General features: G+C 41.1%; 1 protein-coding gene across 2 annotated transcripts in view; it reads left to right on the forward strand.

The window, feature by feature from the left end:
• Positions 1-20,062, forward strand: part of MTHFD1L (methylenetetrahydrofolate dehydrogenase (NADP+ dependent) 1 like) — a 161,758-nt gene that overhangs the window by 97,576 nt on the left and 44,120 nt on the right. For both annotated transcript variants that reach the window (XM_054194419.1, XM_054194418.1), the window contains 2 exons: positions 9,278-9,385; positions 11,092-11,244. In XM_054194419.1, the coding sequence (XP_054050394.1) occupies positions 9,278-9,385; positions 11,092-11,244 (261 nt within the window). The remainder of the gene's footprint in view (positions 1-9,277; positions 9,386-11,091; positions 11,245-20,062) is intronic.

The raw sequence follows: 20,062 nt of genomic DNA on the forward strand, positions 1-20,062 counted from the left end.
TTAGGAATTGCATGGGGCAGGGGCGTCAGGAGCATGGATGAGTTTTTAAATGATAGGCTCCAGAGTTTGTAACATAGTTCAGAAGATTATTGGCAGTAGTTGTAATAAATACTATAGTAGTGTGTGGTTTCAATATGGATTTTTGCCCCCACTGCACTCTAACCTCTCTTATTTAACTGTTGAATTGGTTTCTTGCCGAGTATTTCTCTTTAGTGTTTGGAGGATGGGTTTGTTTTAAAGGCCTCCTGAACTCTCTAAGAAATAATCTGTCCTTTTTTTTCTTTTAATATATATTCTTGCTACATATGGAAAATATCAAAATATCAGCTCTCTTATCACTGTTGACTTCCTTTCTGGGTTCACTTTTCCTGAAGTATGGGTCTTTAAGTTGCAGCAGAAAGCTATTACTCAAAATAAAGTTGACTGCCCCATTAAAAGTGAGTTTAGATAACTAGGGGGAGGATAGGAGAGGATGGAAACATACACATCCCATTCCCAAATTTCTCTGGCTTCAGTGCCTGTTCTTGGCAGGGAGGGAAGCTATATTCCCTACTAATGGATGCCTGTTGAGTAACCTGCCTTCTTTCACAGTCCTGGTCTCCTCTCTTCCTCTGTGGTGAACTCTCCCTTGACTTACAGCAGCCCTCTTCAACCTGAGGGAGGAAACACCGGTCTGAATGAAGGCAGGCGCTAGTTTTTTTTAAAAGGTGCATTGCCCCTTCCTGCAAGGCAGCTGGAGCGCAGTGGGCTAACGCTCCAGGAGATAGAAGAGGAGAAGGGCAGGCGTATGGCATGAGGCAGCATCAGCATATCTGGCCAGTCAGCAAGTTAGCATTAGTCCCCTTAAAAGACTGACACGGTAACCTGACAGATATGATTGAGCCTCAACTCACATGATTTATTCTACATTGGAAAACTAAATTGAAGAGTGTAAAGATCACAAAAGGGAGGGAGGAGAAGGGGTTGTTCCAGTCTTCCAAGTTTGTCAGATAACACCTATTTTTGCCAGTGCTCTGCCTTTAGGTAATATGACAAATGAAAATATTTCCAGGTTGTACTCTGGAAGCTGACTGCACAAATATTTTGGCTGAGTGCAGTGAATTGCCTGGCCAACCTGCAGAACAAAGGCGAGCTTTCTCAGCTTGGGGCCATCCACTGGGAATGAGGGTGAGTAGCAGCACTTCTCAGGGAGGCGTTCAGGCAGGTAGCAACCTCAGCACTGGTATTTTTCTTACCCTCCTGGGAGCATAATAATAAATAACTTGGGCTAATCTGGAGCATCTGAGCCCACAGTTTTGGCTGCCCCTGCCTCTGTTGTGCTATGGTGTGGGCTGCCACTCGACTCATTTCTTACAGTCTTAGCTTCAGCTGTCAGAGACGATGGTTCACTCAACAGGGATCTAAGGGTAGCATCAAAACAGAGAGAAGTCTGCCGGCAGCGGTTCTCTGTGTGTTAACCTCTCTTCCATCTGCTGACCATGGTCTCCAGTAACGAGAATGAGCTGTGGGTAATGAAGGAGGGAAAAGGCCAGTCAGTGGAGGAGAAGGCTCTTTGGTACACGTACTAGAAAGGGGGTGGCTTGAAGAGGAAGGCAGAGTCAAGAAGAGCTCCTGGGGCCTGGGTTTGAGGACGCTGACCTCCAGGGGAATGACCTAAGGCAGAGTGTTTCTCTTCAATTGTAAACTGGCCATCTCTTCAGTCCCAGTGTGATTGAATTCAGGGACGGGGAGACATCAGGGGTATTTTCTGTTTCCTCCACTAATACGATGAAGCTGCTAAGCCATGAGAGCCATCCATCGTGTGTCTGCTGTCACATCAGCCCAACATACTTCTGTTCTTTTGCCTAGGAGGCAAATGACTTCTGTGTTGTTCTTTATATAGCGTAGAGTTCAGTCGTGTATGGACCCAATGGAAGGTCCTTAAGCACTACTGGAGTAGGAATAAATAAAATTATATATGCTCTTTACTGAAACTTTTCCTAATAAATGATGGAAATCACCTCTCATCTTGAAAAGCAGGCTGTGCTGCCCTCCAGGGTATGCTAGTCTTTAAACTATTTCCCCCCACCCTACTGCTAGTAAACCAGCTCCCAGTGAAGCCACATTAAAGAGGAATTCCACACAGGGCTGTACCAGCCTCTCCTCCCACTCCCATCAAAGAGATTTTGGTGGAGTCTGGACACTTATTTCACTGAACTGGGTGTTCTAGGGTTGGAAGCTATCTTTCTTCCACTCCATCTCTTTTTGTGGATGTGGGCTCTTGACAGCACTGCACTTTTATGTTTGTTTTCATTATTTTCCTATTCTTCGCATGAAGCAATTTTCTTAGGCGCGGCTGGGGTTTCAAAGTTGGGGAAATGGAAAATAAATCTCTAAGGCCACAGGCTTAGGCGTTGATTCGCAAGCTGTTTAACTTGACTGAATATGCTTCTCTGCAAATTAAAAAACAAACTCTTGTCCTGTGCCAACAAAGGAAGAGGAGTGCTAAAGACTTGGGAATCCTTTTGTCAGCCACAGATCTTCTGGAACCAGAATATAAAGATCCTTTAATAAGTATGTTTTTATTTTATCCAGGGGAAAAGCTAGAAGTAGTTCCAATGTGCAGAGTCAGCTATTGTTTTAGCACTGCACTGTGTCACCACACACAGCACCTTCAGCCATGCTCCCATCATATGTTTTCATTTGGCAGCCTTCCCAAGAAGAGGAATGGGTGATGTCTGCATACTGTTTCAGTTAGCCAACCAGCGATTCTTTATTATTGCTTTCAGTGAATGCATAAGTTAAAATTTAAAAAAAAAGTGCCTTAAATTTTAAAGTATTTTAAGAATTTCTGTTAAAACATAAGCAGCTTAGCAACAATAAACCCAGAGCTTGGTGACCTCGTAATTAAACTGGTGATCTCATGATTAAAATGAGGCAGTGAGGCTACAGTTAGTGTTTAAAGAACTTGAGGTATTACATGTGTAAGTTACAAGTGAATAGTGCTTTTGTATTTCCTCTGGTTAAACGCATTTTTTTCAGCAGAATCTTAAGTTTTCTCAGAGAATAAAGTACTTTTAAAAATTTATGTTGTGTAACTGTGAAGAGACCCTTTCAGACAGTGCTGCATTGGTGGGCATTCACTTAAGGTATTCAATTTACACTAGATAACACCAGTGCTTCTCATAGTAGCGTGGCTTAGCTGCAACCTAGTGGAATGAAGTATGGTTATGGACTTAACTGCTGTTGACTCTGGGTTTTCAGAGACATTTTCTATTGGACTCTATTTTGGTGAAGAAGTTGGGGGAATGTTTAAAAGGCAAGGAAAGGAAAAGGGAAAGGAACAAGGGTTGTTTTCGGCAGTCCCAGGGATTGGCTATGGGGTGTTAAAAAGATTAACTCCTTTCTACAGTTGCCAGAGAGCTCAAAGTCAGGTGTCCAGATTAGGATGCAAAAGGTAGGAATCCCGAGCACAGTCCCAAGCCAGGTCCCTGGTAATGTGCATGTTTCATTTCATGTGATACTGACTTTTGGCAACAAGACTGATTTCAGGAATCCCAGCCCAAGTTGCGTGTCCCTGCCCTACTCGATGTTTCTGCTGGTACATTTCAGTGCTCAGATTTGAGCAAGTTGAGCAATTCTTTCTGTAGCGATGGCACTTAAGCTGTCTCTGTCTCTCTGCTTTATTCTGGGTTTGCCTTTATGGTAAACTGGATGTGTGAACTGATCTGGGTTAAAATAGCCTTTTTTTTCCCCTGGGTTATGTTTTAGCCTGGATCACTTTCTCTGGTATGTGCAGCTGCACAAACAGTGGTGCTGCCCTCTCAGTTGCACTGGCACATGGGTGAGAGTGAGCAGCAGAGGAAGGGAGGATCATAGAATGGGTTGGGTTGGAAGGGACCTTTGAAGGTCATCTAGTCCTACCCGCCTGTAATGAGCAGGGACATCTTCAGATAGATCAGGTTGCTCAGAGCCCCGTCCAGCCTGACCTTGAATGTTTCCAGGGATGGGGCATCTACCACCTCTCTGAGCAACCTGCGCCAGTTTTTCATCACCCTCATTGTAAAAATTTCTTCCTAGATTCAGATCTAGTCTGAATCTACCCTCTTTCAGTTTAAAGCCATTACCCCTTGTCCTGTCACTACAGGCCCTGCTAAAAAGATTGTCCCCATCTTTCTTATAAGCCCCCTTTAAGTACTGAAAGGCCACAATAAGGTCTCCCTGGAGCTTTCTCTTCTCCAGACTGAACAACACCAATTCTCTCAGCCTGTCCTCACAGGAGAAGTGCTCCAGCCCTCTGATAATTTTTGTGGCCCTCCTCTGGACTCGTTCCAACAGGTCCATGACTTTCCTGTGATGAGGGCTCCCGAGCGGGACGCAGTACTCCGGGTAGGATCTCACCAGAGCAGAACAGAGGGGCAGAATCACCTCCCTTGACCTGCTGGCCATGCTTCTTTTGATGCAGCCCAGGATATGGTTGGCTTTCTGGGCTGTGAGTGTATATTGCTGGCTCACGTCCAGCTTTTCATCTACCAGTACCCCCAACTCCTTCTCAGCAGGGCTGCTCTCAAATCCCTTCTTCCTCCAGCCTGTACTGATACTGGGGGTTGCCCCAACCCAGGTGCAGACTGAAGAGAGTTTGTTGAAGCAGGTCTGCTGTCCATGGAAATCCTCATCAAGCCCCACATGGAAAATTGATAATCCACAGTCTGCAGTTGCAGCTGAAGGAAGAGATGAAAAGTGAAGTAGATGTGAGGAAAGGCTAGCAGAAATGAAACACTATTAAATTACATTTTGGTAAAAACCTTGCTGTTGATAGTATAGGAAGAAAGAAGATTGTGTAATAAACAGCACCAATTTATTTGCACTAATATCACATCTTGCAAGGGGAATGGCCTGGAAGTACAAGTATGGCTGGGCGACAGCACTGGTGTGATTTCATCTTGGGTAATCAATTACAAGAATTGGGAATGACAGGCTCTCCTCTTTATCAGTGCTGATTTCTTGGTTTAATTGTTCTTTATAAAGTAATGAAAGGTACAGCTGCACAGATACTGTTCCTGTGAAAGCAGTTTGTGCACTTTCGCCGTAGCACGTGCTATGCTTTAGCCAAGGAGATAATCCTGTTTATGGTGCGGGTGCTTGGCAACCTCAGCAAGCACATGTGTTTATGCCTGCCTCAGAAGAAGCATATGGCTTTGGTAGCTCTGAATGTGTGAGATTTCAAAAATGAACGTTGTCTTTGGCAGGGCTGGGGATATCGGTTGTATCTGAGAGAAACACCAAAGCTACTTAACTGTCAGCAGATACTCATACCGTGTGGCCCTGTAGCACCTTCTCACGTTCGGTATAACTTTACATTGGTTATTTCATGCTTTCATTTTCTCAAAAAGCTAAAACTGAATGTGGAATGAATTCTCTGAAGCTGCCATAATTTCATCAGCATTAGTACTAATACGTAGTTGAATATCTATAAAAGTCAGGTTTTGTCTAAATCCATACTGTCTATCGCGTATCTGTCACCTGTTCTCTGCCTAACTGTACTTCGTTGTGTAACATTCACAACCTTACCTAAGGGAAATAAGAAGAGGAACAGCTTTTATTGCTGATCCTAAATCTTTCATGCTTTTGACGCTCTGCACATATTTATAAATATCTTTATCACCATAGTTATCCAGATAGATAGATAGCAGAGGTGCTGGGGAACCAAGTTGCTGTTCATGCGGGTGCATCAGCTCTCGCTGTCTGGATGAGACTTTTCATCCTCCTTTCATTAAAATTGTTTTACTGCTGGCCTACAAATAGTTGCATCAGCATAGCTGAGGGTGCCGCATTGTAGTTTGTGAGTGGGAATGAACAGCTGATTCAAGAATATCCTAGGCCATTGTAGAAAATTCTCAGACAAAAGAAATAAGAGATATGAAAGTACTTATGTTTTCTAAGGGTTCTGAGAGACGCGGTTTCTGCTAGCAGATACTTGACTGAGATGTTTAATGTACATATAGGTAGCTCACGTGATTTTTTTTTTAGAAGAGTCTGGTATCAGCTGGAGCAAAAATCTGGCCTAAAATCCCTTAATGATTTAGTTACTTGTGCAATATGCCTCTTTTTCAGCTCATTTGAATTCAGCTCGGCGCTTTTCCATATGAATTAGCACTGTGAAGCGTTATTGCATATGGTAGGTGCCTGCACCCATCAGTGAGAGTATTTCCATAGTGAAATGCTGAATAATCAACAGTTTTGTTGAAAAACTAAAGCTAAACTTTCCCTTAAAGACCAGATAAGAAAAAGCACAAATTGTTCCTACAAGTGCTTTGTAAACAAACATCCAGGCGTATATGTGAAAAGTCTCTTGAATTACTAGAGCCTCTTTTCTGATAAATGCCATGATGTTATTTTCAAGTAAAATGAATTTTTATTTCTCATTTAAAGTACTAGATGGCCTTTCTTGGGAAAATACTTCTTTAAGTTAAATTAAAATGAAGTTTCCTAGCAGTATTACTTGATAACTGAAACACAAGAAACCTTTTTAGCTTGAAATGCTGTTACACTGCGATTCTAAATAGATAATCTCTTAAAAATCCCACTAAATACTAGGAAGCAGGTGGATCCTTGGCACGGTATAATGTACTCCTTTCCCTATTCTTGAAGCTTCAGGAAGGAAGCGTGTCTGAGAGTGTGCGTACGCGTGGGCTGTGTTAACCTGTGTAGAGCATCTGTGCCTCCCTGCTGGTTTCTGTCCGAATTGGGGTCAGCCAGGACTCATCTGCCTGTGTTGTGAGGTTAAATAGGCTCAAACTCTCCTCTGACACCATGCCCATTGCCTCACCCGTTCCTATGCGCATGCCTTGCAAACCCAAGTGACGGTCTCTGAAAAACACTTTTGTTTGCCATTCGCACTCCTGCAGCTGCTTCCCCACTGGTGATTCTTCTGAGGTTAAATTTGCAAAATTTGAGGTGTGGGTGCTGGCCTGAAAAGTATCTAAAATTCTGGTTAAAAAAAAATAAAAAATAAAAATCCAAACATAAATCCATAGGGATACAGTTTGACTGTCCAGCTCGGACTCGGTCATGCGAGATATTGAGCACATCCCGGGAGGAGCAGAATGCCACCACTGTCATTAAAGCAGCCTGCTCTGTTGTTAGCCAGAGCCCTGCTGGGTTTCGTTTGGAAACTACAGCTATGGTTGCTGGAAAGGGGGCTGCGGGCGTAGTAATTATATGCTGCTGTCAAATTAGTGTGAAATATTTTGACACAAATGCAAGTTGAATCTAAATGAACATCCCCGTTGCAATGAATTTACTGAGGCTTAAGGAGAAAGCTGTTAGTTTTGGTGTTGTCCTACCGACAACGGGGAGTGGCATTGCTTTTTGCTTTTGCTGTTGCTGTTAGACCTTGACTGCAAGCAAACAGCACTCAAAAGGCAAGTTAACCGACACATTCGGCATTTCTTCCATTGTCTTCAAAACTGCCGTGGGTATGAATGTACTTAATAATCAACCTGGAAGAAGTTTCATCTCGTGATGGCTATCTGTGTCACTGAAGTATTCTATTCAGCTTAGTGCTGCCAGGAATTATATCCAGGATATTTGCAATGTGTTATCGCCAATCCTCATTAGATTTTATTTTTTTTAACTTCTTGGATTCCTGTAAAAAGCCTGAAGTCAGGAACATGACATCATTTCACCCAATTAAGGTGCAATAATCATACGGTCAGCACATTCAGAAGGTGTCTTTTGGAACATCTTTAAACTTCAGTTTGAAATTTTGTATCTGATTTTATTTGAGCCTTAGTAACTTTTAACTGCCTTAGTAGCTTTTAACTGCCTTATATTTAAGCTATTTGAAAGTCTGGCAAGCTTCGTTTCTTGTGATGTCTTTGTTACTGGAGTTCTTTATTAATATAATGGCTGACTACTTTAATTTTTCTAAAATTCAATCATAAATACAAAGGTCAGTCCTACAGAAACCCTTCAACTGAATGGTTTTGCAGCAAAACCATTGCTTCTAGACAGGCATTGCAAAAATGTGATTAACTATGAAAATTCCTATAAATGCACCAGATAAAGTTTGTTACTCACAAACCAATTTGTTGCCTTGTTTGGAATAAAATGAAGTAGTTCTATTTTGTATTCCGGTGTTTTTTGTATTGCTTGAGATTACAAAGTCTTCTTCCCCAAGTGGTATCTCTTTAGATTTTGTTCATCACCTTCCACATGTGTTGTTGATTAAATATGCTAGACTACAAATTACTGCTGGGGTGTTCCCTGGAGTATTGCACACATCTCTGGCCATCTGTGGGCAGCACTGAAGTAGCTGAACTGGTGGTATGATCCTTCATCCATCCTCCTGTTCCTATTGAAAGAAGTCAAAGAGGATGGCTTGTTTAAAATAGACTAGAGGGGTCATATTGCTTTCTTCAAGGTCATTCAAAACAAAAGGAGGGAGAAAGAGGAAAGAGTTGTTTACTCTAAATAAATAGAAATGATGGCACAAAAAGTATGCCTGGTCTGACCACAAAAAACTCTGCTGAAAATCTTCTAAAGGATTTCTAACAGCCTGAATGTGGGAGTCTGCATCTGCCTTCAAATAGAAGCCATAAAGGCACAACAAGCATTCGGTTTGAGCTGAATAGTGGGATGTGGATACTCATGGAGACTGAGGCTGAACTTAGTGACTTGTGATTTCAAAGTGTATCCTAGAATGCTTTCATATTCTTTTTTTTTTTTCTTAAGTGTCCAAGTGCTTTATAGTATCAGTGCTACAGGAGGTGAGCATAAATTAAAAAAATAAATAATTACAATCAAAGGAGCAGTGATGGGTCAGGAATTTTCTGCTACAGTTCCTTGCTTCTTAGAGGAACCTTTCCCGACTGCCTGCTGCCTTGCCTTGATCACTTATTGTATAGGTTATCTTTATTGTGAAATTAAATTTATTTGTCTAGTGATCCCTGTTAACCCAGTGGAGCTTGCTTCTTTGTATCTGCAGTGTGTGTTAGCTCTTGATTCTTAAAACTACATGGCAGTCATTTTCTTCTCCTACTTTTAGGCAAGCGTGTAAGCTCATGTTGTCAACTTTGTAACGTGCAAATTGTGCAGCTTCTAAATGATGGAGTAGCTGAAATCATAGTTGTAATCCATGTACCTGTAGCTGAATATCATATCCATCACCAGTGCCCTTTATCAGGTTTAATGCTTTAGCAAGCCTGCTTAACAAGGATGAATCTAAATGACAGATTCATATTGCTAGTTTGTCTTGGCTAATGTTCATCCTTGTATTGTTTCCTTGTCTCTGCAGCTTCCTATTGTTGAAAAAATAAGGATCATTGCTCAGAAGGTGTATGGAGCTCAGGATATAGAGTTGTCTCCTGCTGCGCAGTCACAAGTTGATCGTTACACCCAGCAGGTAAGATCACGAGTGAATTTACACGATCAGGTACCTGCTGGATGAGAGTTTTAGGAGGCCTCGGGGTGTAAAAGGTTCTCAGATTGCAGTGTTTAGTCAAGCTTTGCTGAAAGGTGTGAGCTTACCCATGGTGCTAACCCGTGGAGGTCAGTATGGATTGGTTTAGATTAGATTAGATAGAACAGAATGGTTTTAACCTTGAAAGCTATCTCCCATAAGGTATGTGTGGTGTTTGGAGTCATTCTGAGATTGCTGCTGAAACTCTGTGCTTTCTATGCAGAGTGGTAATTTTGGCTTGCTGACTTAAATGTGACAACTGCACATCTGCAAAAGTAGCAGCTAGTGAATATGCCTGATTTTAGCAAATGAGCGTTCGTTTGTACCTGCAAAAAATGAGTTTGTAAACACAAAAAGACATATGTGCAGCCGTACACTTTAATAACAAAGCTTGCAATACTTTTAAAATCTGTTTTCCTTCTGTTCACATTATTTTCAATGGGTTATAAATGCTAGAAGGTAAAATAGATCACCGTTCCTAAATCATGTGTGAGTGGGCTTCGTTACATTTTGAAAACAGTTTTGAAACCATGTGGGGAGGTGAATGTATTTTATGTAATGCAATGGCTTCTGCACGTAAACGTGGCTGGAGCCTTTCTGTCAGAAAATAGAAACTATGGATGGCAGTCATGGAAAAATTTCTGAGTATACTTCAGCAGCCTGGTCAGACAGGCAGAAGTATAGCCATCTTCTCTATAATGCAAATCTCCTGAGAATTGATTTGATTTTCTAGATGGAAAAGAAGCTTGCTTAGTGTACTTGCAGCAAAATAATCCATGTCTTTATCTTTTCCTGCTGTGATTCTCTAATCCATTTTTCAGTCTAAACATTAGTACTAGTACTAGGAAATATTTTCACAATGCCATTAAAGGATTGTCGTCTAGGCTGGGCTGCAGAGGCAATTCCCCGGAGTGCCGCCTCTCCTCCTGGCCTTGTGAATTGCATCCCTGTTTGTCAAGGAATTGAACAGAATAATGGAAGGTGCCTGACTCAAGGTTAATCAATAACCTGGAAAACAAACAGTGTGGGGGGAGCTGCTGAGGGCCTTTCCCTGATTTCTCACACTTTTTGAGTAACTACTGCATTGTCATTAGTGAAGTGGGTGCCATCCCCTCACACAGTTTTTGTTGTGTTTAAAAACAAAGCAAAGCATCATGAGCCATTTGTGTTTACCCCCAAGAAGACATTAGTACCCTTAGGGAGTTTTGGACTGTGAATCCTGGTCTCAAGTAGGTATCTAACTAGGTCATTAGAGCCCAGAGGGAAGTGCCATACTGGGGTTTTGTTGAGTTGGTGTAGGCTTCTTGTTCAGTGTGGTACCTGATGTGTGCCCTTTCTGAAAACAGCACTCTCTAGTCATTGTCTGGGCAGCTGTTACACCTAACCCTAGATTGCGAACACACTCTAGAACCTGGATGTCACTACAGCCAAGTCTCTGGAGACAACAGGCCTGAGCTGAGAGAGAATAGCATTTAAAATACGGTGTTCTGTCCATTTCTGAAATATTAGCTGTTAAGAAACTGAGGTTGACTATTGCTATATGGATTTTAGGATTTCTAGAAGATACTGATAACAAAGTGAAATTATAATCTGTCTTTACTGTAATCTTAAAAACATTTTTCTTTTATTTTCTTTCCCTTTTCTGTTAGGGATTTGGAAATCTTCCCATTTGTATGGCAAAAACTCACCTATCCCTCTCCCATCAGCCTGAGAGGAAGGGTGTTCCCACTGGTTTCATTTTGCCAATTAGTGAGGTGCGAGCCAGTATTGGAGCTGGATTCATCTACCCTTTGGTAGGAACGGTAAGTGCAGAGTATTCAACTCCATCACTCCCCTTCCTTTGACCCAGCTTGACAGGGAAGTGCATTTCCTGTTTGCCTCTAAAAATAATGTGTAGAACCAGGTGAGTTCTTGGGTTTTTATAATAATTTTATCCTCACGCTTCTTGTAGCTCTACGTTGAAGGGAAAAGAGAATTAGGAAAATGTAATATGTAAGAGCTTTGACTACGGGATCTGAGAGAATGATTCTTGCCATTGGTTCTTTTTCTGATGATTTTCAGTTAGTCTAGGATACTTAGGCATCCTAATGCTGCCAAGAAATGAATTTACGTGGCCGTTGCCTTTCCTTATTCAAATTGCAGCCTGTAAATAACTGAAGTTACATGATTATATTCTAAATGTTATATCTTTCATATGTCATTTACAAAGCATTCTGTAATGTATTTAGATGAAAGGAATTGTGTTAGGGAAAAGTGTATGATTAAAATTATTGCTTTTCAGCTGATGAGCCTGATCTCTCAGTCCTTGTGAAAATCCCTGCTGGTTCTGTAAAACTAAGTTATGGTGGGAAGGGACAGATTTCTAACTGCAGTGGTAGCAGTGCATTCTTTCTCCTTTTTAGAGATTTAAACAATGGGGTGCTAAAAAGAGCCAATTGTCATCCTTTCTTCCTACCTGTCCTTAAAAGTACAGACTTAGATTAGGAAGCTCCTGGTATTATTAAAGTTGCTGATAAGCTAGTTAGCTCATGCCTTTTGACAGCCACGCACATCTTATTGCAAACAGTAGTTGAACTGCGTCTGACATCTCGTAGCATGAATTATTACTTATATGTAGCTGATTCATGGAATGGTGCTAGAGAAGGGATGCAAAAGCCATTGCATTTCCGGAAAGAGTACTCTCCCAATGTTATCTCATCTTCCCAGAGCACGGCCTGATTTCCTTGTGTAGCAGTACACTTAGGAAAGGTTGAAAGTTTCTAATCTATTGTTTTGAATTCCCTCTGAAACAATCAAGTGTTTGAAACAAGGAAGGAAGTACTTTCTGACCAGGAGAGTTCCTGGAGTTCAGGAAGCTGTGTCACTTTAACTCACTGGACTTGGGGATGTGCTTTCCTTCTGCATGGCCACATTATATGCATCTACCAGAAGTGGAACACAGCTGCGTATTTAAATCATGTAAGACCAAATTCCAATTACTGGTGACGGAATAAAATTTGTCACAAGTTCTAGCTGGAAGTTGTGTGTCATAAAGTTGTGAGAAGGACTGAATGTGAAGAATGGGCAGCAACTACCTCAAATCCATGAGGGACCTATCCTGTAGGATGTCAGAGTGAAATGTTCTTGGGTTGAGCTTTCTGAATGAGTCACACTCTGCACGTTTCAACACAAACTAGCTGCAGTTCAGCCTCATAAATCCTGTCCACAGGAACTGTCCACAGGAGCAGTATAGACCAAACAAGTTCAAGGATTACCTCTCTTTTTCGGTTTCCGCCTAGAAACGAAAAATATGGTTCTTGAAGGACATTTTATATATGGGATTTCTTACTGGGGGATATTGTAAAAATATGTCCAATTTAGTTACCCTGACTTTGGTGAGAGCTAGTATAGCCATGGAACTTTTCCCATATCAGGAACTGGGTAGGCAGTATTCTCGTAGTGTTATGTATTCCAAGAGAGTTTGTAGGCCAAGGTACTGTATAAACATAAGATCTCCAAGAACTAAAAATCTAAATAGACAGACATCGATCCTTGGTTGTTTGGAAAATACTGCCAATGCTCAGGAATGCGAGACAGAACACTCCTTGGAACTATCACAATTGCTACAAATCAGAATGAATGAATGAATATGAATGTATTCCTAACATGTTTACCATACAATTCTTTCTCTAAAATTATATTTATGGCAAGAGGTCCAACTTGCTGCCTTTCAGAATTGAGAGCTGTGATCATCAGGAAACAAACTCTTATAATAGAGTTGTAACACTGCTTTTGAGATCATTTTTCTACTTTGCCGCGTCTTCAGATTTTTAGTGTGTGTTACTGTCAGCAATTGAGTCTTAGGGCTCGCAGTACTTTTTAAGTTGTGCAAGAAGGAATATATTGGATGTCAGATTCCAAAACTGCGAGTCTTCCTTTGACAATTGTCTTACTAATAAAGCTATCCGAAAACGTCTACAAGAACAAAGCAAGTATAAAAGGGCATGTCCTGAAGGCTTAAAGTGGCTGGAGGTCAGATGCTATGAGTAGAGGGATTACAGAAATCCTGGTGACAGCATATGGTGAAAGCATCCAGTCATGACAGTGGATTAGATTTCTTTATATAGGAGAAATAGAAAGAGCAGTATATATTTTTTTCCTTTCGTTACTTGCTGGCTAATTGTGTTAATGGAAGAGGATCCTTAATACCTAAGCTGCTTAGAGCCTTCTTAGAGCTAAGACCTTTCTGATGACAGAATAAATGCTATTGGACAACACGTTCATTCAAGTTGCAGTGGTAATTCTGATGCTAATTAAATGTCAAACTCCATTCTCACAGCATATTTTTTTACTGGACGAGCTCCCCTCACTCCAACCTGGCAGAACTTACCAGTGGTAAAGCAGGTTGTTAGGATTCTGCTCCAATTTAATTGGGAAGACCATTACAAATGAAAGAGATAAGTACTGCTGAAAGTTAATAAACTGTCTGCAGTAACTAACATTTGTAGTTTAACCTCGTCATTAGCACATGTAAATTAATGAAATTCGTATTTACACCAGCACTGATAGGCAATCATTATCTTTTTAAAACTAAATATTTAACGTTGTCTTCATATTCTCTAAGCAATATTTGTTTTGTGTTATGGTTGGCTCTGGTTCCCTTACAGCATGGAAGTCTTTCCAGGAAAAATGAGCTGGGCCTTATCGGAGGAAATCAGCAGTGAAACAAGAGGTGCATTTAATTAACACTGGCATAGCTTTTATCCAAGTTCTCTGTGACCATGACCCAGAGGGCTACATCACTCACACAGGTGGACTGTTGACATCATCGCTTGGCTCAACAGAGTGATGGCAGGAAGGCTGCTGGAGTATATGTAGGAAACCAGTGAGGTCATTCACTAGCAATGCTTGGGTGGAGAATTATTAGATTTTTGTAGTATGTGTGTTTCTCTCCACCCCCACCCAAAAAGCCCTTGCAGTTTGGTCCTTTCTCACATTCAGACACGTTTCCATTGTTCTTTCTCTTTCATGTGGTGTGCAAAGAATGCAGGCTGGTTGTAGAAGTAAAACCTGTTGTCTTGCTTTTGTGAAACGACGCTACCAAATCAGTGGTGCGAGTGATATAGCTGTGTTTGAATCACAGCGAGATTTTTAAATATGTACTACCCTTTTCCAGCCATGCATTTTTGTTTTAATGAGTTAAAATTACAGGCAAGGTCCCTTTGAAAATATATGGAGCCTTTGGAGCCATGCCAGCTCCCAAATTCTCACAATGAACTGACATCCTTCAGATATCGACATATCTGAAGAAAGGTTGGTCTATTACAGCAGTATTCTTTTTCTCCCCGTGGAGAAAGCAGTTCAAGTCTCTGGAAGTAGTTCTGAAACTATATCCTCTGGGAAGGAACTCTTGGGGCGACCCAGTGTGGTTTGAAACAAGTTTATGGGAGCCATAAAGTCCTAATTAACTTGTAGTGAGAGCCAGGACTGTCCTGCTAAAATATTTTCTGAATATTGGATGGGAGAAAAAACCCTGAAAGTAAATGTTTTTATGAATACTTCTAGAAGGAAGATATTGTTCCCTGTTGAATGAATTTCTTCTTTCGTAGTGGTTAAGAGCTTAACAAGTTCTAAGGGTGTCCTTTGAACGTAAGCTGGAGTCTAGGCCCACCTGTGACTTTGCAGTTTCCCAGTGCTGCAAGAGGCCCAAGTTGTCTCCAAACTGTCATTTTGTCACTTCTCTCAGGCTCTCTTATGGGACAGTTGAATAATTATTGGTGAATTGCCCAGCTCGTCCTGATGATTTGTGTCACGTAGGGTGATTTTTCAAAAACGGGAATGATGGTGAGATTTTTATCTCCTTTGTATAAAGCATTTAGCTTACAACGCAATTTTATATTGTTTACAAAGGAGTGGTGCTACACTAAGTATTCTGACCTCTCTCAGTCCAAAATATATTCCTGGTGATGTGGCATTTGGCACCTGCCTTTGGTGTTGTATAGTTGCTGTGTTGTAGGAGCACTTGGAAGTCCCCAAGCGGCTAGCTTTAAAATACTAGGTGCTCATAGACTCCGCAGGCTGGTTTTGAGATAACTGCAGTAAGTGTGGAAAAAGTAACAGAAAAGGGAAGCTATGAAGTTAAACTCACATGGGAAATGTAGGTTAACAATTGTGTGGTTCTGAATTGAAAAATGCTAACAGGAAAAGAAAAGCCCACGCTCTCCTCTGGTAGATGATGTGCCTTTTCATTTATTACAGCAGGTGTAATCCCTCTCGGGAAGGAGGGAAAGGGTTTCTTTGAATTACGCAGGGCACATCGTTCCTGCTCAGTGACCAGGTGTGCACACATGGAAATGCTGAATGATGTTACACTTGGTGGAAGGCTGATGAATTATTCAGGGTAGCGTTGTCAGGGCAGGGGGTCAGCACTTAGGTAAGATCAGTGGCTGGAAGTGAAGGTGAGGACAGTCACCTTTGGTTCATTGTGTTTAAAAGCTAGAGGCTGGGAGATGCTTCGTGTAGTAACTGCAAATCCACTTGTGTTTCTTGGTGGATTGCATGATGCGGTTGTGGCAGTATTGGGTTGGCCAGAGAGGGTCTCTGTAGACGAGGCAAAAATAGGCCCAAGTGAATGATTTAGCTGAAGGGATGAGGAAGAAGTAAATTATCATGAAAAGGGGTATGTGGTAGCCTTTAGAAACATCCCAGGTGTGTGGACTATGAGGCACTTAAGATTCAAAGATGATTATGGCCATTTTTGGTGAGAAGATGGGAGTAGAAGATTGAGGGGAGGATTGGAAAGATGGGGTTGGCTGGAAAGGAAAAGAAATTAAATTGAGAGTTATACCAGTGGGAGGAGATACCTGTGAAATGATTTGAAGACGAATCCAAGAGGTACAGGGAGAACTGGAAGAGGGCACTGGAGTAAAAGCCACAAGTGTAAAAGAGATTTGAACATGATCCAAAAGCATTAGGTGAAACAATGACATGATCTAAGATCTGGCCAGGAAGAAGTCATAGGAGTAATTGATGACTGTAGTTACAGGAGAGCAGAACATGCCTTGCTGATGACTAAAGATTTTTTTAAATTGGAGAGAAAAAGAGTAGAGTTTAGCTGGCTCGAAAAAATTTATTATTGTCTCTGTAAGTTTTGAAAGTACATAGAAAAGAATGTATTTAAATGATAGTTCAGATATTTCCATATGCTCTGAGGATTTGCTGTTTACTTCAGCTATTTTAAACTGATATGGATCAGCCAGTGCTTGTTGGAAATATAGAGTAAATATACTTCGCCATAGCTGCGACAGCTGCTTTGCCATTCTGCCATAGCTGTGACACAGACATACGGTAAAATACCCTCTTACATCCTCAAAAAAAGAAAAAAACGCAAACAGCCTCTCTTTCTCCTCGGGCATTTAGAAATATCTTGACAGATAATGGAGGCAAGGCACTTAGATTCTGCGTAGTTCATGCTGCGTCTCTTGACTGCTCTGTTTGTTTGCTAGTAAGCATTATTTAATCTACATTATAATATAATACAATGTATTGCCTTTTCTGAATGAAAAAACAGGTCCCGTTGCTGGCCCTATTGGCAAAATTAATTTGCAGTTTATTACAGCTTCCTTCAACCTAGCCTTATATTCCTCAAGGGCCAGCACTTGTAGTTAGCAAAACTAAAGAAATTATTTTGCTTTGTTTTCTATTGAGAAGAAAAAAGGAGTTGTGTAGGCATGTGTGTTTTTTCAGCAAACTGAATAGTTGGAGGAGGACTTGTTTTGGGACAGGATGAAACCATTATACAATGTATCACAGAAGAAAATAGATCCTGTGGTTTGGTAAGCTATTTAATGTTTAGATTAGATGAGATTTTTCTCAATACAACCTCCATTACAATCAATTTCAGTATGACTATTGTAAAATTAGTTCTTTATATTCAGTGCCCATATTATATCTTTTCCTATTTTACCATATTTTAAGCCTTGTCCGAGAATAATTTTTTTAATGCAAATGTTTACGTTTGGCTCTGAACACTTGAAAATGAACTTTTTCATGACAAAAATTAACCTAGTGTGTTACTTCTATTGATCAGGTTTCCTTGGTTGTCTTTTCCAAAGATATTTTTATTAAATACATCCATAGAAATGTAACGTTACGTTCGAGCTCTTAGACTTCAGTAATAAACGTGTGCCACTGTTAACTTAAAATAGTTTCTCTGAGTAGGACCCTTAAAACAGATTCTTATTTACAAGTACAAAAAATGACTTTCACGTTTCACTTTAGTCAGTTAGTGACACCCTGAAAATGCATTTTGCTAGCCTCCCATCCCCTGTAGTGGGAATTTTACCTGGTCTCCTTTGCTTTGCATGTAAAGGGGCAGAGGACATGGTCAGCCATGCTATCTCCATGGAAGGTATGTAGGTCAGAGCTGCTGGAGAGGATTTCTTAAACTGGTATGCCTGGATCACAAGTGCTTTAGCGCGTGTTTTCAGTTAAGATTAGCTGACTTGACACATCAGCTCGGGCAGTATGGATTCATTGATCAAGGATAGTGCCTGGCTAGTGTGGACAAGTTTGAGCAATGCTGGAACAAAGATAACTCGTCATACTTTGAAACAGTTTTCTTCAGTGTGGTTGTTAATGTCTTGCCCTCATCAGACCTGTGAAGTTGTATGTAATGAACTCAGTGCAGCTGTCTTAGGGTTGCACATGCCATTGGTGCAGGCAAATGAAATGAGAATCACGTGTAGCATGCGTGTAGCCAAAGGGGCCACCTCTGTGAAAGCATAGTTTGCTCGAGGCCTTCAGAGAGTCTGGGAGTCATTAAGATCCTTGCTGTCTGTTCCAGTGAGACCTCACCATGAGCATGGTTATGCTTTCTGTCTGCATTATTCCCTTGTCTCTGATTTACAGTCCGTGATCCCAGGCAAGAATGAATATAACTGCATCAGTTAAGAAAGGAGAAAGTCAAGAGACTGCTATGCCATATGGAGATAAGGGCTCTTTGAATTATATACATTAGCCTATTTGCATGAGGCATGCTATAAAGAAAGACATACCAGTTAAAAGTGGGAAGTGCAACTTGGACAGAAGCCAGCAGCAATTTTGGACCACTGCTCTTAGATTTTACGCATGACTTCAGACATGAAATAGGGACTTTGCAGTGGAACCGTAGGCACGTGCGAGTTTGGGCAGTCAGTGAGTGCCGTGCTGGGCGTTCTCCAGGGCAAAGGGGGAAGCAGGTGGCTGAGTTGCGCAGCTCGTGGCAGTGCTGCCTGCCCATCTCCATCCTCTCCTACAGCTCTGACTCTGCTGGTTACTGTTGCGTATTCATGCCAGTTCAGAGCAAGTAAATGGGCTTCATTAAGAGCTCATCCAATTAATCAGCCTCGCATGAGTGCACCTTGATCAAATGCGAAGAGCTCAAAAGTCTGTTTATGGAACGTCTTGAAACAGCAGTGTTAAGGGTTCTTATTTTGATTATGCTGTCTATACAGAAGATGTACAGACCTGAGCATTAGAGAGGGCAACCAGGTATTTACTTCTCCCATTCATGATATTTTGGATGACTTGCTGCATGAGGAGGCCGATGCTGCCGGACCCAGGGGTCACTGAGTCTGATGGCTTTGGGGCGGGCTGGGTGTCACTGCTGCCTGTCTGGGTTCAGCTTGGTAGCAGCAGGCACGCTCTGTCACTTCCAGCCTTCTGCAGTTCCTCCACACAGGGATGAAATGAAACGATGTTTCATACTGCCTGTTTTTGTTTGTTCAGCCTGATCAGCTTCTTCAGTTGAAGAAATCACAGTTTCTGAAAAGCTGCCTCGTGGTTCAGACTGGAAATTTAGAGATTCAGCCATTTACAAGCAATACTTACCTTTCAAAACTCCTGTCTATATACAATTTTTTGAGAGGCTATCTTATGCTCCCTTAAAGAAAAAAAAAAATGCCTTTCAACATTCTTCCAGGTACATTTTTCAAATGCTAATTTGCAGATTTAAAAAGTACTGAGTCCTTGGTAAGCAGCAAAAAGCTTTACAGTTTGGGTCAACTTCACAGTTTGAAATTCTTCCAGATTGTCCAGTAAGACAAACTATCTGGCAGATGTAGATAGCTGTATATTTGAGTTTGGCAACTTACTGTTATTGCAACTCTAAAAGTGACTTAAGGCTAATAGCAGGAACCTAGCTGGAGGCTGCAAGTCTGTGACTGAACAGTTTTATTGAGTTCCGGATAAATAAGGTGAAAGATGTTTTGAACTTTAATAAAGTCCCCAGCAACTTGCTTGCTTTCATTAAATTGTGAAATATAGGATGAATAGTGCACTAATTAACATTAAAGAGGAATGAATATTTGTGCCTACTGGTCAAGGGATTATCCTTGTTAAAACAGGAAATGGACTCTGATTTCCTGTTTTAAAGTATTTTCTTCATAAACTTTGCTTGAAAACGTGAGGTTAAAAATAGGTTATACTTTTACATAGTAAAATATGTGTCTATTATTAGTTTAAAAATAGCTTATATATGGAAGGAAGGGCATTTTCCAAATTGTTTTATATGGAAATAAATACATCCTGCACATAAAATAGCATTTATCATGAAATGACCAACTGAGCTCCTCTGATTTATTACATTGTGGCACGGGGTTT

Source organism: Rissa tridactyla, chromosome 3, assembly GCF_028500815.1.
Source record: "Rissa tridactyla isolate bRisTri1 chromosome 3, bRisTri1.patW.cur.20221130, whole genome shotgun sequence".
Taxonomy (NCBI): domain Eukaryota; kingdom Metazoa; phylum Chordata; class Aves; order Charadriiformes; family Laridae; genus Rissa; species Rissa tridactyla.